The sequence below is a fragment of the Dendrobates tinctorius genome, unplaced genomic scaffold, assembly GCF_039654945.1.
Source record: "Dendrobates tinctorius isolate UK_male_01 unplaced genomic scaffold, ASM3965494v1 ptg000224l, whole genome shotgun sequence".
Taxonomy (NCBI): domain Eukaryota; kingdom Metazoa; phylum Chordata; class Amphibia; order Anura; family Dendrobatidae; genus Dendrobates; species Dendrobates tinctorius.
Genome location: NW_027361891.1, coordinates 12232475 through 12248556, shown reverse-complemented (window position 1 = coordinate 12248556; position 16082 = coordinate 12232475). Strand labels below are relative to the sequence as shown.

The 16082-nt window shown below is 44.5% G+C and overlaps 1 protein-coding gene across 1 annotated transcript in view; it reads right to left on the bottom strand.

Moving 5' to 3' along the window:
* The window catches only part of LGR5 (leucine rich repeat containing G protein-coupled receptor 5), a 337590-nt gene extending 322594 nt beyond the window's left edge, over window positions 1–14996 (bottom strand). Inside the window, exon 1 of the mRNA XM_073555529.1 lies at window positions 14669–14996. Coding sequence (XP_073411630.1) covers window positions 14669–14877 — 209 coding nt within the window. The 5' untranslated portion in view covers window positions 14878–14996. The remainder of the gene's footprint in view (window positions 1–14668) is intronic.
* Window positions 14997–16082: the final 1086 nt, after the last annotated feature.

Genomic DNA, 16082 nt, shown 5'->3' with positions numbered 1-16082 from the left:
GGAAAATAAAAAAATTGGGGACTAATTGATCATGTTTGTGGAAAAAATACGATTTTTTTATTTTCATGCCCGGGCATTATAAACTTCTGTGAAGCCCTTGGGGGTTCAAAGTGCTCACCACACATCTAGATAAGTTCCTTAGGGGGTCTCGTTTCCAAAATGGGGTCATTTGTGGGGGGTTTCCACTGTTTAGGTACATTAGGGGCTCTCCAAAGGCAACATGACACCCGCAGAACATTCCCTCAAAGTCTGCATTCCAAAACGTCACTACTTCCCTTCCGAGCCCCGACGTGTGCCCATACAGTAGTTTTCTCCCACATATGGGGTATCAGCATACTCAGGACAAATTGGACAACAACTTTTGGGGTCCAATTTCTCCTGTTACCCTTGGGAAAATAAAAAAATTGGCGACTAATTGATCATGTTTGTGGAAAAAATACGAATTTTTTATTTTCACGCCCGGGCGTTATAAACTTCTGTGAAGCACTGGGGGGTTCAAAGTGCTCACCACACATCTAGATAAGTTCCTTGGGGGGTCTAGTTTACAAAATGGTGTCATTTGTGGGGGGTTTCCACTGTTTAGGTACATCAGGGGTTTTCCAATCGCGACATGGTGTCCGATCTCAATTCCAGCCAAAAACGTCAAATGGTGCTGCTTCCCTTCCGAGCTCTGCCATGCGCCCAAATAGTGGTTTACCCCCACATGTTGGGTATCAGCGTACGCAGGACAAATTTCATAATAACTTTTAGGGTCCTGTTACCCTTGGAAAAATAAGAATTGAGGGTGAAAAGATCATTTTTGTGGAAAAAATATGATTTTTTTAATTGTACCGCTGTACGTTATAAACTTCTGTAAAGCCCTTGTGGGTTTAAAGTTCTCACCACATATCTAGATAAGTTCCTTGGGGGGTCTAGTTTCCAAAATAGGGTCACTTGTAGGGGGTTTCCACTGTTTAGGTACATCAGGGACTCTCCAAACGTGACATGGCGTCCGATCTAAATTCCAGCCAATTTTGCATTGAAAAAGTCAAACGGCGCTCCTTCCATTCTGAGCTCTGCCATGCGCCGAAACAGTCGTTCCCCCCCACATATCAGGTATCAGCGTACTCAGGACAAATTGCACAATAACTTTTGCAGTCCAGTTTCTCCTCTTACCCTTGGTAAAATAAAAAAAATTGAACCTGAAGTATTTTTTTTGTGAAAAAAAGTTAGATGTTCATTTTTTTTTAAATATTCAAAAAAATTCCTGTGACGCACCTAAAGAGTTAATAAACTTCTTGAATGTGGTTTTGAGCACCTTAAGGGGTGCAGTTTTTAGAATGGTGTCACTTTTGGGTATTTGCTATCATATAGACCCCTCAAAGTGACCTCAAATGTGATGTGGTCCTAAAAATAAAATCGTGTTGTAAAAATGAGAAATCGCTGGTCAACTTTTAACCCTTATAACTTCCTAACAAAAAAAAATTTTGGTTCCAAAATTGTGCTGATGTAAAGTAAACATGTGGGAAATGTTAGTTATCAAGTTTTTTTGTGTGCTGTATCTCTGTGATTTAAGGGCATAAAAATTCAAAGTTGGAAAATTGCGAAATTTTCAAAATTTTCGCCAAATTTCCGTTTTTCTCACAAATAAACGCAAGTTATTTGAATGAAATTTTACCACTAACATGAAGTACAATATGTCACGAGATAACAATGTCAGAATCACCGGGATCCATGGAAGCGTTCCAGAGTTATGACCTCATAAATGTACAGTGGTCAGAATTGTAAAAATTGGCCCGGTCATGAACTTGCAAACCACCCTTGGGGGTGAAGGGGTTAAATCATAATGACAACCAAAAATATCCAAATGACCCTGATCAAAAGTTCACATACCCTGGTGATTTTGGCCTGATAGCATGCACAGAAGTTGACACAAATGGTTTTGAGTGGCTACTAAAGGCAACATCCTCACCTGTGACCTGTTTGCTTGCAATCAGTGTGTGTGCATAAAAGCTGAGTGAGTTTCTGGGATCCAGACAGACTCTTGCATCTTTCATCCAGCCACTGACGTTTCTGGATTGTGAGTCATGGGAAAAGCAAAAGAATTGTCAACGGATCTATGGGGAAAAAGTAGTTGAACTGTATAAAACAGGAAAGGGATCCAAAAAGATATCCAAGAAATTAATAATGACAGTCAGCAACATTCAACTTGTGATTAACTAATGGAAAATCAGTGATGGTTTTGGGAGCTATGCCATCAGCTGATATAGGTTCCCTGTGTTTTATCAAGACTAAAGTCAGCATGGCCATCTAACAGGAAATTTTAGAGCACTTCATGCTTCCTTCTGTCGACAAGCTTTTTGGAGATGGAAATTTCATTCTCTAGCAGGACATGGTACCTGTCCACACTGACAAAAGTACAAATACCTGGCTTAAAAATAACAGTATCACTGTGCTTGATTGGCCAGCAAACTCACCTGACCTTAACCCCATAGAGAATCTTTGGGGTATTATCAAGAGGAAGATGAGAGACACCAGACCCAAAAATGCAGACGAGCTGAATGCTGCTATCAAAGCAACCTGGGCTACCATAACATCTCAGCAGTACCAAAGGCTGATCGCCTCCATGCCACGCCACATTCATGCAGTAACTGATGCCAAAGGAGCCCCGACCAAGTATTGAGTACATTTACTGAACGTACATTTCAGCAGGCCAACATTTTGGATTTTAAAATCATTTTTCAAGCTGGTGTTATAAAGTATTCTAATTTACTGAGATAATGACTTTTGGGTTTTCACTGGCTGTAGGCCATAATCATCCACATTAACAGAAATAAATACTTGAAATACATCACTCTGTAATGACTCTACTGGGTGGGCCATTTTTGTGGATATACCTAAATAAAATGGGAATGGTTGGTGATATCAACTTCCTGCTTGTGGCACATTAGTATATGGGAGAGGGGAAACTTTTCAAGATGGGTGGTCACCATGGAGGCCATTTTGAAGTCGGCCATTTTGGATCCAACTTTATTTTTTTTAATGGAAAGAGGGTCATGTGATACATCAAACTTATTGAGAATTTCACAAGAAAAACAATGGTGTGCTTGGTTTTAACATAACTTTATTCTTTCATGAGTTAATTTCAAGTTTATGACCACTTATAAAATGTGTTCAAAGTGCTGCCCATTGTGTTGGATTGTCAATGCAATGCTATTCTCCCACTCTTGACACACTGATAGCAACACCGCAGAAGAAATACTAGCACAGGTTTCCAGTATCCCTTGTTTCAGATGCTGCCCATCTCGTATCTTCACAGCATTGCCTTCAGACAATCCAACACAATGGGCAGCACTTTGAACACATTTTATAAGTGGTCATAAACTTGTAAATAATTCATGAAAGAATAAAGTTACATTAAATTCAAGCACACCATTGTTTTTCTTGTGAAATTCTCAATAAGTTTGATGTGTCACATGACCCTCTTCCCATTGGAAAAATAAAGTTGGATCCAAAATGGCTGACTTCAATATGGCCACCATGGTCAACACCCATCTTGAAAAGTTTCTCCCCTCCCATATACTAATGTGCCAGATACAGGAAGTTGATATCACCAACCATTCCCATTTTATTTAGGTGTATCCATATAAATGGCCCACCCTGTATATAATATACTAGCTATGAACCCGTTCTATGCCCGGGTGGCAAGCATTTTTATTGGTATATAGTCTCCCATCCTGGTATGTGCTGCCCCCCTCCTATCCTGGTATGCATGGAACCCCTCATCTCTATTCTGGTATATATGGTCCCCCCTCATCCCTATAATGGCATGTATGGCACCCTCATCCCTATCCTGGTAAGCATGATACCCCCTCATTCCTATCCTGGTATGCATGGTCCCCTCACCCCCCCTATCCTGGTATGCATGGTCCCCTCACACCCCAATCCTGGTATACATGCTACTCCTCACCCCCCAATCCTGGTATGCATGGTCCTCTCGCCCCACAATCTTGGTATGCAAGGTCCCCTCGCCCCTCTGTTCGTGGTATGCATGGTCCCCTCATTCCCCTTTCGTGGTATGTATGGTCCCCTCACTCCCCTTTCATGGTATACGTGGTCCCCTCACCCCCCTATCCTAGTATGCGTGGTCCCCTCACCCCCTTTCCTGGTATGCATGTTTTTCTCACCCTCCTTTTGTGGTATGCGTGGTCCCCTCACCCCCCTTTCCTGGTATGCGTGGTCCCCTCACTCCCCTATCCTGGTATGCGGGGTCCCCTCACCCCCCTATCCTGGTATGCGGGGTCCCCTCACTCCCCTTTCATGGTATGCGGGGTCCCCTCACCCCCCTAACCTGGTATGCATGGTCCGTTCACCCTTCTTTCCTGGTATGCATGGTCCCCTCACCCCCTTTCGTGGTATGCATGGTTCCCGCACCCCCCTTTCGTGGTATGCGTGGTCCCCTCACTCCACTTTCCTGGTATGCGTGGTCCTCTCACCCCCCTATCGCTGTATGCGTGGTCCCCTCACTCCCTTTCGCAGTATGCGTGGTCCCCTCACCTTCCTTTCATGGTATGCGTGGTCCCCTCACTCCACTTTCCTGGTATGCGTGGTCCTCTCACCCCCTATCATTGTATGCATGGTCCCCTCACTCCCTTTCGTGGTATGCGTGGTCCCCTCACCCTCCTTTTGTGGTATGCGTGGTCCCCTCACCCCCTTTCGTGGTATGCATGGTTCCCTCACCCCCCTTTTGTGGTATGCGTGGTCCCCTCACTCCACTTTCCTGGTATGCGTGGTCCTCTCACCCCCTATCGTTGCATGCGTGGTCCCCTCACTCCCTTTCGTGGTATGCGTCGTGCCCTCACTCCCCTATCCTGGTATGCATGGCCCTTTCACCCCCCAATCCTCGTATGCATGGTCTTCTCACCCCCCAATCCTGGTATGCATGGTCCCCTCACCCCCCTTTCATGGTATGCATGGTCCTCTCACCCCCCTTTCATGGTATGCATGGTCCTCTCACCCCCCTATCGTTTTATGCGTGGTCCCCTCACTCCCTTTCGTGGTATGCGTGGTCCCCTCACTCCCCTTTCCTGGTATGCGTGGTCCCTCTCACCCCCCAATCATTGTATGCATGGTCCTCTCACCCCTCAATCCTGGTATGCATGGTCCCCTCACCCCCCAATCCTAATATGCATGGTCCCCTCACCCCCCCTTTCGTGGTATGCGTGGTCCCCTCACCCCCGTTTCGTGGTATGCATGGTCCCCTCACCTTCCTTTCGTTGTATGCATGGTCCCCTCACCCCCCAATCCTGGTATGCATGGTCCTCTCACCCTCCCTTTCCTGGTGTGCATGGTCCCCTCACCCCCCTTTTGTGGTATGCATGGTCCCCTCACCCCCCCAATCCTGGTATGCATGGTCCCCTCACCCCCCCCAATCCTGGTATGCATGGTCCCCTCACCCCCCCTTTCGTGGTATGCGTGGTCCCCTCACCCCCCTTTCGTGGTATGCATGGTCCCCTCACCCCCCCTATCCTGGTATGCATGGTCCCCTCACCCCCCAATCCTAGTATGCATGGTCCTCTCACCCTCCCTTTCCTGGTGTGCATGGTCCCCTCACCCCCCTTTTGTGGTATGCATGGTCCCCTCACCCCCCCAATCCTGGTATGCATGGTCCCCTCACCTTCCTTTCGTTGTATGCATGGTCCCCTCACCCCCTATCCTGGTATGCATGGTCCTCTCACCCCCCTATCCTGGTATGCGTGGTTCCCTCACCCCCCTTATCCTGATATGTATGGTCCCCCTCACCCCTATTAAACTACACACATACAAAAAAAAAAAAATTATGCTCACCCTTCTTCCCTGTGCTCCAGCGCTGCCTGAAACGTTCTGCTGGAGGCTGGGGAGGAGTCTGGCGCCGGAATACGCGCATGACCATAGCGCTATCCGGCGCCATATTGCTGAAGACACTGCAAATGTGTCTTCAGTAAAATGGCGCAGGATCGAGCTATGCGTATGCGCGATTCCAGCCGCTCTCCTGGCCCAGTCTTTGGCCGAAGAGAAGCGCCGCGGCAACGCTCCTCCCGGTCAGGTAAGTATGACGCCGGACATAGCGGTATGCAGTGTGTACGCGTACCGCCATCTCCGGCGCCATATACACTCCTCACCGCTGGCTGCCTCATTTTGGAGCCAGACTGCGCAGGCGCGTCGCGCTTGCGCAGTCTATAAAGGCTTCGGACAGAGTGACGCTTAGCCAGTTATATTATAGATGAGTTTCACTTTTTGTATTGAAGAACTGAAATAAATTAACTTAACCCTCTGCTTGCTTTATTGGAAGAATAAGTGATATATTTACTCATGGCAGATGTATTGAAGAAATTTATTGTTCATTGATCTGCATGGGGTTAGCCGAAATCCTAGCTAAACAACCACATTCAGATGAACAAAACTGATTTCTTTCTTTATGCATTGGTAAAGGATTATTTTCTGGTTTGCTGACTGTGTATGTGTGTGGGGAGGGTGGATGTAAATGTTATTGTGTGGTTATTCTCTGGTTTCTTCTGTCATAACCGTTCAACTTTTTGGGTCATGTGCAAAACTCAAAACCCCGTCACTTGTATAAAGAGTCGCTGAATTTTGGAAAATAAGAAAAAAGGCCTATGCCTATCTGTGATCATCTCTTTCAAAACCGCCTAACTTCCTCACGACTAGGGTTTGTCAGCCAGTGCGGCCTATATGGGATTTCTGAGGAGTGCTGATTTAGAGAATGTATTTTCTAGGTTTTCTTGATAGGGTGATCTAAACTTCTACGACAGGCAGACCACCTGCTTTTTTAATGGGGGCATTGGGATCAATTATAGAATTTTTAAGAGATGAAACGTGGCAAAACGGTGATTTTTCTGATTTGTATCCAGAGTTTTTCCCCCAACTCTTAAGGCCCTTTTACATTTAGCGATGCACCAGCGATCCAACCAGCGATCCGACCCGGTCAGGATCGCTGGTGCATCGCTAAATGATCGCTAGTGAGCTTTCATACAGAAAGATCTCACAGCGATGCAGCAGCGACGCAGCGCACGATACTTACCATTCACACACAGCGATCCTGCATCCTCCCGCCCGCGTCCAGCGTCGCTCGTCGTCACAGCAGGAAGTCTCAGCAGGAAGCGCCCGACGAGAAATGGAGCCGGACATTCTCGCGCGATCAGCGATGGACAGCGGGGGAGCCGGTCGTTGGTAAGTATCACACATAGCGATATCGCTAGCAATATCGCTATAACGTCACAAAACCAGTGACGTTTTAGCGATATTGCTAGCGATATCGCTTAGTGTAAAACCCCCTTTACTGTCTTTCCTTTCTATGCCGTAAATATCATAGTATACTGTGGATTATTATACTTCTGTTCCTACCAAAGCTGTGTAGGAGTAATAATATAATTTCAAATTACTAATCGTGATGGGCTTGATATTATAGACACTGCGCAGAGGGCCTACTAGCCTCATGCCTTTATGTAGTAACTTCTGTACAAGAAGAGAGTCTTTACAACATCATAATAGGGAACGTGTCCATTGATCATAACATAATTGCTGCAGCTTATATGCCTTGTCACCAGAATCCACGCGGCTTATTTCACACATGTTCAGGGCCGCCATCAGGGCATGAAAGCCCTTACTGCTGTATGGGGCCCGGTGAACAGCAGTACAGAAGGGGGCCCGCAGATCAGGGGCCCCGCTGCTGTGCTGCAAGTCATCGGGCCCCAAGTGCTGTGCCTGTGCATCATAGGGGCACCGGGCGGGCCCCAAGTGTGCGCTGCGGCCAAGCCTGCAGCGCACGCATCAGCAGAGCTGCCACAGCGCCCGACATCCGAAAGATAGAGAAGTGCTGAAGGACCTGTGGTGTCGTCATCATTACCACAGGCCTTCAGCATTGATCAGCTCCGCCCCCTGATCACATGACGATGACGGGGGGCAGGATTGGAGACACACAGGGGCAAATATGGAGACAGGGGGCAGGATTGGAGACACACAGGGCCACATATGTAGACACGAGGGCAAAATGCAAGACATGGGGGCAAAATGCAAGACATGGGGGCAAAATGCAAGACATGGGGTAGAATGCGAGACATGGGGGGAATGCGAGACATGGGGGCAGAATGCAGAGCGTGGGGGCATAATACAAGACATGGGGTTTAATGCAAGACATGGAGGCAGAATGCAAGACATGGAGGCAGAATGTGACAGTGAGACACAGGAGGGGCAGAATGTGAGACATGGGGGCAGAATGCAAGACATGGGGGCAGAATATGACAGTGAGACACAGGAGGGGGCTGAATGTGACAGTGAGACACAGGAGGGGGCTGAATGTGAGACATGGGGCAGAATGTGACAGTGAGACACAGGAGGGGGCAGAATGCGAGACACAGAGGCAGAATGACCATGGGGGGCAGAATGTGAGACATGGGGTCAGAATGGACATGGGGCAGAATGTGACAGTGAGACAAAGGAGGGTGCAGAATGTGACAGTGAAACACAGGAGGGGACAGAATGTGAGGCACGGGGGCAGAATGTGAAAGTAAGACACAGGAGGGGGCAGAATGTGAAAGTAAGACACAGGAGGGGGCAGAATGTGAGACACGGGGCAGGATGGGAGAAATATGGTGCAGGATCATGGGGCAGGATGGATACGATGTAGACAGATGGAGCAGGATCTGGAGATCATGTGGGAGCAGAATGGATACTCATGAGGGCAGGATGAGAGAAAACATGGCTGGAGCCAGGATGGGGGATATTATTAACATAGGGGTAATTAAGAGATATTATTACTGCAGTGATGTATTTTATTTTTTGAGGATACTGTTTTAAATGGGGGGGAGGTTCTGTTACTGTGCAGAGTGACACTATGTCACCTTTTTTTCTTCATCTGGTGTAGTGTAGAAGTTGGGAAAAAAATTAAGTAATGTGTTCTGCAAGTGGAGCTCTAGATAACTGTGTTATTTCCTGCAGAGACGAGTCCTGGCTGGAAGACACGATGGCGGTGTGTGCTGGATGAAAGATGAAAAGCAAAGATGAAGGACTTTACCTAGAGACGTCACTGGTGAGTCAGTGTGTTACCTGTACAATGACACTACACTATATACAGAGTGCCTTTGTACAATGTCACCAGTGATCACTGTATTACCTGTACACTGGCACTATATACAGAGGTCCTGTGCATAATGTCATCGGTGATCACTGTATTACCTGTACACTGACACTATATACAGTGCTCCTGTGTATAATGTCACTGGTGATCACTGTATTACCTGTACACACACTACATACTAAGTACAGATCTCCTGTGTATAATGGCACTTATGGTGATAATAATATGTTTTTTTATTAATGATCAGTATTGTAGTATCCAGTCACCATGTGCTGGTAATATGTGGTCTGGTCATGGTGCGGTGGTATTTGTCCCTTGTATGTGCTATTATTCTGTCACTGGTGGTAATATGTGGTCTGGACATGGTATGGCTGTATTTGTTCCTTGTATGTGGTATTATTGGTCACCATGTGGTGGTAATATGGTGTCTGGGCATGGTGTGGTGGTATTTGTCCCTTTGGATGTGATATTATTGGTCATTTTAAAAATTGAAAAATAAATAAAAAATATACCTAAATTGTATTGGATATTTTAGCAAATGTTTAATAGGTTAGAGTAGAGTAGGGCCCAGCCAAAAGAGTCTACCTTATAGTGGTAGATTTAAAAAATCTTTTGGCCATAACAAGAGCTGCTGGCTATGTGTATAATCTGGAGATGGGAACTGTTAATGTGTGATTGGTGAGAAGTGGAGTTTTTCCAAGAGAGAGCGGTGGGGCTGTGGACAATTCGAGGGGTGGAGCCTGGGTGGAGTCTGAAGGGGGCCCCGAAAATTTTGCCAGTATGGGGCCCCGAAATTCCTAGTGGCAGCCCTGCACATGTTTACACTATTACAACGACTACCAGGGCATGTGGAAAGAGAAAAATGTGCTCTACTATTGTGCCGCATACTACATCAAATATGCTTTTATACTGACCTATAAACTGTCATTCATTAACAATGGTGTGTATGGCTCCAGTATGATGATTAACTGCGCACAACCTCTCCTTACTCATTATATGCAGTGAAAATACTACAAAGTAAATGATTATGCAACTGCACTTACTATGAATCCTGATAGTGGCACGGAAATAAATAGAGCAGCAATGCTTTCAGCATGCCTAGGAAGAATGGCATTTGAGAGAAGCTGTAACAAGAACAGGATTGCTAAAAGGTGTGTGCAGCGCACAATAGCTGTCACACTGAGATTTCCTATTTTCCACTGTTTGAAGCGATATCACATAACGCTAATGCTGGAAGTTATTGTTCCTCCCAAGGTCTATCCTTTTCGGGCTTTTACAGTATGAGAAAGTGAAGCAAAGTTTTCTCTGCTACACTTGGCCTCAATTAAAGGGAGTAAGTTAATCCACTAAACATTTTAGTGGGAAAACTTACAGAATGCCTAAATGATAATGTTTTCAATGACACAAATGTAGCAAAGACACAACTTCCTTATCCTTATCTGATAACTGAATTGTTCCTTTCGAATAATATACTGTATATTCTTTATGAAGCTTGGGGAGTTGGTGATATCACGCTTCCAAAATGTAGCACTTATGTGGAGAGGAATCAATGGCTTAAAATATCCAGAGATATTTCACATCAGACTGTGAACGGACAGAAATGCAGCTTGTTATATAGTGCTCAAAAAAATCTCCTAGAAAAGTCAGCTCCAAGTTTATTAGTAGTGATGACCTATCCGACAATCATATCACTCTATAGCTAAATATGTAGCTGATTTCACAGGTAAATATATGTTATTCGGCTCTTTTTTTCATTTAAAGGTCACACCATAGTTCCATAAAAATTTTCCTTTAGCTTTCTACAGATTCACTGCATTTGGGATTACTGTTACATTCTAGATAGCATGGCTACATTTTTAGAGGGTCCTTAAAATGGAAAAAGTTACAATATATGAGCCGCATCTGCATTCTCAGAGAGCCCAGTTATTTCTTAATGGAATTTAAGCAAGTAAACTGTCAGATGACTCTTATTACATCATAAACAAGCTTTGAAGGCCGCAGACTATAGCTATGAAAGGGGATATCATATTAAAACCCTTTAAAATTTTGTCTATTGGTAGGATTATTTCTTTTGAATCCCAGTCAGCTTCTTGTCATCTTTGGCAAGTCTCAATAATCCCAAAATGCTGAAGGCACCATAAATTAATTTGTACATGCTGCAGGATTACACCTAGAGGATTACTCTTCAGAGGGTCATATTAGCGATAATAGATTGTATTTATCTAGCGAGCACAAAATAATATCCAGTGTGGGAGGGAGCAGAATAATCGCATTTCTACAAAACCTTCATTGTCAGGTATAATAGTGAAGCTGAATTTCTAAGGAGACACCTGAGTGGCCTAAGAAGCTTCTTTGATCTATATAGAAGTTACCAGACAAAGGTATCATATTTACACAAGCCACTGTTGTTATTGGGAACACCTTTCCTAGCTTTAATAGCACCTCATCTGCAGTGAGGAATTCGAGCAGAAATTATATAAAACAACACCAACAATAGCAATTCAGGGTATCTGGAAGAGTCAGCGTGCTTCACACAAGAAAACAGGACACTGGGATTAGGGCATCAAAACAAACACGTAACACTGAAGCAGGATGTTGGAAGCGACCACACAAGCATCTAGAGAAGAAGCGCCTCTTCATCCTCAGACACAAACCACGAAACAATGCCGGCAAGGAACATTGGTTGGGACATAATAAACACCATGGGTAGCCCAAAATAACAATTTACTGTCAGCTTCACATGACTGCATGCTCAACATTACTACAACCCAATGTATGGTGATAACACACTGACTCGACGCATTTCAGGCCATTCTGTGAAATTGTTTTACATGTCTTTTCATTATAAGAATATTTTCAAACATTACTTATAATTATCACGACAGCCAGCCAGATAGATAAACAGCTGTGATATATTGTAGATAGAAAAATAGATAGATATTATGTTTTTTTTCTTTATGGAGGTTTATCGCAGGGGTAAAGTAACGTACTGTAAATATTGGAAAGGGGGTTAAATTAACAGATTGTAACATTTATAAGATATTGCTTTAGACATGCATCCAAAACTATTTCAACAACTAAGTCGTATATTGATAATTGACCTTACTCTTTTAGTAATATGTACGATGACCAACTGAGGCAACTCACAAGATTTTAGTCCTATTTGAACACATTGAAAACCATGAAAAACTATGTTAAACAAAATATCCTGTACTGCTACACTGCAAGGTCAGCTCCAAGGGTCCCGGTTTTATTCGCTAAGCCCTATAAGACACCTGCAGCTTCTGAGTGTAATGTAACAATCCTATTTAGTATGCAGATCTCTAGAATATTATCGCACGCTTTCTTGTATGGCAGCTTCACTCATTTCCTCTGTTTTAATATCGCAGTTAAAGATTACTTGCACACTTCAAAGACTTGTCTCATAAACCAAAGGTAGAGATAAAGTTTTTGCAACTGTAATCAACTTTTCCCCTTGGCTCACTTGCAATAACCCTGACAAGGAGAAGGACTGCATTGTGGATCATCATGAAAGTTCACAGTTTATCAATATTAGCAAAGTAAATAATATTACATCCCACCCCAGCCCCCCACCCCCAACCCCACAAGATAAGCAACTCTTTGTGTTACTGAAGAAAATGGACATTCTGTAATTCTTCTTCCTTTAAGCAAATGACAAAAGGTTATAAGTCGCCTAAAAATGCTACTAAATAAAACCACAAAAGTAGTTCAGCAAGAATACAAAATCCCCCTTCTGCCCCCCCCCCCCCAAAAAAAAAAACTGAAAGTAATTTTTTGCAACTAGAATGTTAAGGAATGCCTCGTAAAATGCTATCTCGAGATTTCTGTGCACGTGTTTACTTCATTATTGCGATCTGGATTACGGCAGCTTTTTAAGGGCAGTGTGTAACTTTTAGCAGTTAAACCCTCTGATTGTATAAGAAATACCTCACAAAGGTGTAACTATTAAAGCTCAATACAACTCCTCTCCGAAATCTGTCCAGGATCTTGTTTTCCTAATACCACATGATAAGGAACATATTTACAATATACTTGATTGGTGCCTGCCAAATGGCCATGGATTGGCAGAAGAACAGCACAACACTGAGTTTTCACACATAACACCAGTGTTGGAGCAGCGATACTGATTAATACATAGAAGCTACAAGTTGTACATTTAGCAGTCCAACCCCAGAACTGTCTGAGTGGTCGTGCTTTCTAGGAAGCTCATTACAATCTACAGGGGGCACACAAATGGGCCCTAGTTTGGAACATTGAAATATGTTCTGCCTGATAGAAAAGGCAGGAGATTTCTATAGTGGAATTTCACTACTGAAATAATATAATAAAATAAGCAATAGCACACATAACAATTAGTATGATATATACAATAAATATACTATTGTTTTATGCTCTGCTTTCTTCTTCCACACATGGTCTGCTCCTGAACTTGACCCTAGGTTAGTAATTTACCTACTTACTACCATTTCATGTGACTATCTGATTTATCTGGCTCATCTGCACACTAGGATTCTTCTGATCTTCCTGATTTACACAGGAGAGCTCATCCTTGATTTACAGCAAAGCTGCTCCTGATGTTAGAAACAGTGATTCCGGTTATCATCGGATAGTCCTTTTTTTGGGTTGTGATCCCTGACTTATAAAGGGGACAGCTGGACGCAGTAAACATGCCCCCTTGATTTACAATGACATCTTCGATGTCGATACAGAATATTGTCTAACCTATCAATCACTCAGCTATTGGATGTGAATTCAGTACTGCTACCCACCTGTATCGTGCCATAAAAGCTAAAGAGACCCCAATAGTCTGAATGATGACCCTATCAATTACATACACTGTTGGCAACCGTACAGAAATGGTCAGCTGTAAAAATAGGGAGCCTATTGTGTCAATTTAAAAAAAAAAAATGTTCAGGGCTTTATTGAGGTTTTTGATATTTGACCAGGTCAACGTAAATAATAAACACATTTTATAGACATATAATACTTATTTTTGATTTCCATTTATACCTTTATAAATAATGTTGGTAGCAGATGCTTTTTTTGGGAGGGGGGGGGGTTAAATTGTCCAGTTAATTCAGGTGTGCTGCCCGTATAATGCTCTGACCATATCTACAAGCTCAGCTCTGCTACATCTGTTATATATATATATATCTCGTGTAAGGATGTAAAATGCAAAGTTTCCATAGGGGGGTAAAAAAGAATTAACTATCAGTGTTTTATATTAAAGATCAGCTACCTAGAAAGATTAAAAGAGTATATATTATATATAAATCCCAAAATATCTATCAGCATGCCTGGTGCCAGCCTGGAAATTGGCAAGTCTTTTCTTGAATCTCTACAGTAATGATTGGGTGAGCCATGAGGTTGTGATGGCTCTTACTCCAGGAGGCATGGATGCCCAGGGCAAGCTCTGGCTACCTCTGCACCACACAGCAGCGCCACAGTGCATGCAGGCGCTATAGGCATCATTTACAAGGCAGTGAGAATCCCCACGGTACAGTAAGGGGCTGAGTGGGCATGTGTGCCACTTACAGGTAGGAGGTGAAGATGCTGACATTGGCTGGCACGGCGGTGAGCCCCCGGTCCGAGCAGTCCACTCTCATCATCATCCCGTCCTGGTCACACACACAGGGGCCGGGGCAGCTCCGATGCTGCTGCTGCTTCCCCAGCCTGGCCGCGCTAACGAGCTGCAGGGCGCACAGGAGCGAGCACACGAGCAGGCAGCTCCGGGACGTGTCCATGCTGTACGGTAAGTCCTCGGTGTAGCAGGACGGCGCTGACGTGACTGACAGTGCGCCCGGTGCAGCAGCTGCCGCCTCCACTCCTCTCTCACTTCACTGCCCGCAGCATCTCGCCCTGCGTTATTATACAGCGCTGGAAGCCTGAACTGCGCGCCCAGTGACGTCACTGCAGGCACCAGAGCCACTCACAGGACGGAGCGGGAGTCGCTGTCCTCTGCTGGCTGTGGAGCCCAGCACATAGTGTCTGGCACTTGTAGTACTACACGTTACTGCAGGAGATGCCCCATGTATGCACTAGTTTAATATGCACAAGTAGCATTAGGGCCCATTATTAGAGTAGTGGGGCAGCTTGTCATCATCAGGGTGTATTCACACTGTCTTTTTCACCGTTTGTTTCAGAGGAAAAGGTGATAAAATGCTCAATAGAATAGATTTAATGATATCTAGGTAAACCTGTCTTGTTCATAGGCTCAGGCTTTTGAGCTTGTAGAGGGGTGGTCCTCACCCTAAGGACAGACTCCCAGGTACCAGAGTGGCCGACAGTCCAGAATATACAGGACGCTCTAAGAATCGGACACTTTTTTTGCCCTGTTCTTAAAAAAAAATGTAAGGCGTCCGTGATTTTTTTGAGGCTGAAGATTCTTGTACAGATAATTTTGGCTGTAATTACCAGTGAGTGCAGCCGACGTCTCCTCAGAATTACCGGCTGCCGGTCACTGATAATCGGAGTGATGTATTATGGTTTTACAACGTGTCCGTAAAAAATATTGTCTGTCTGTGATGTTATTGATAAGTGGTCCAGAAGACAAAAAAGTCAAGTTTGCAACCCTGACAGGTACTCACCCTCCCCGGGTACAGCGTCAGCTCCCCGCCACGGTGCACCGAATACAGAGGTGATGTCACGTCAGCAGCGTACGTATCGTCATTGTATCCAGTCAGTGAGCTCAGCATGGCACGCCGTCCACCTCAGTGCATGAACAGTGTGTGGCTAAGACCACCTTCAGTATTTGGTCAGTATTTTACATCAGTATCTGTAAGCCAAAACCAGGAGTGGGTGAGAAATACAGAAGTGGTGATGGGTTTCTATTATACTTTTCCTCTGAGTGTTCCTCGCCTGGTTTTGGCTTACAGATACTGAGGTAAAATACTGACCAAATGCTGAACATGTGAACGTGGCCTAAAGCTGTGACTGAAGTGACATCACC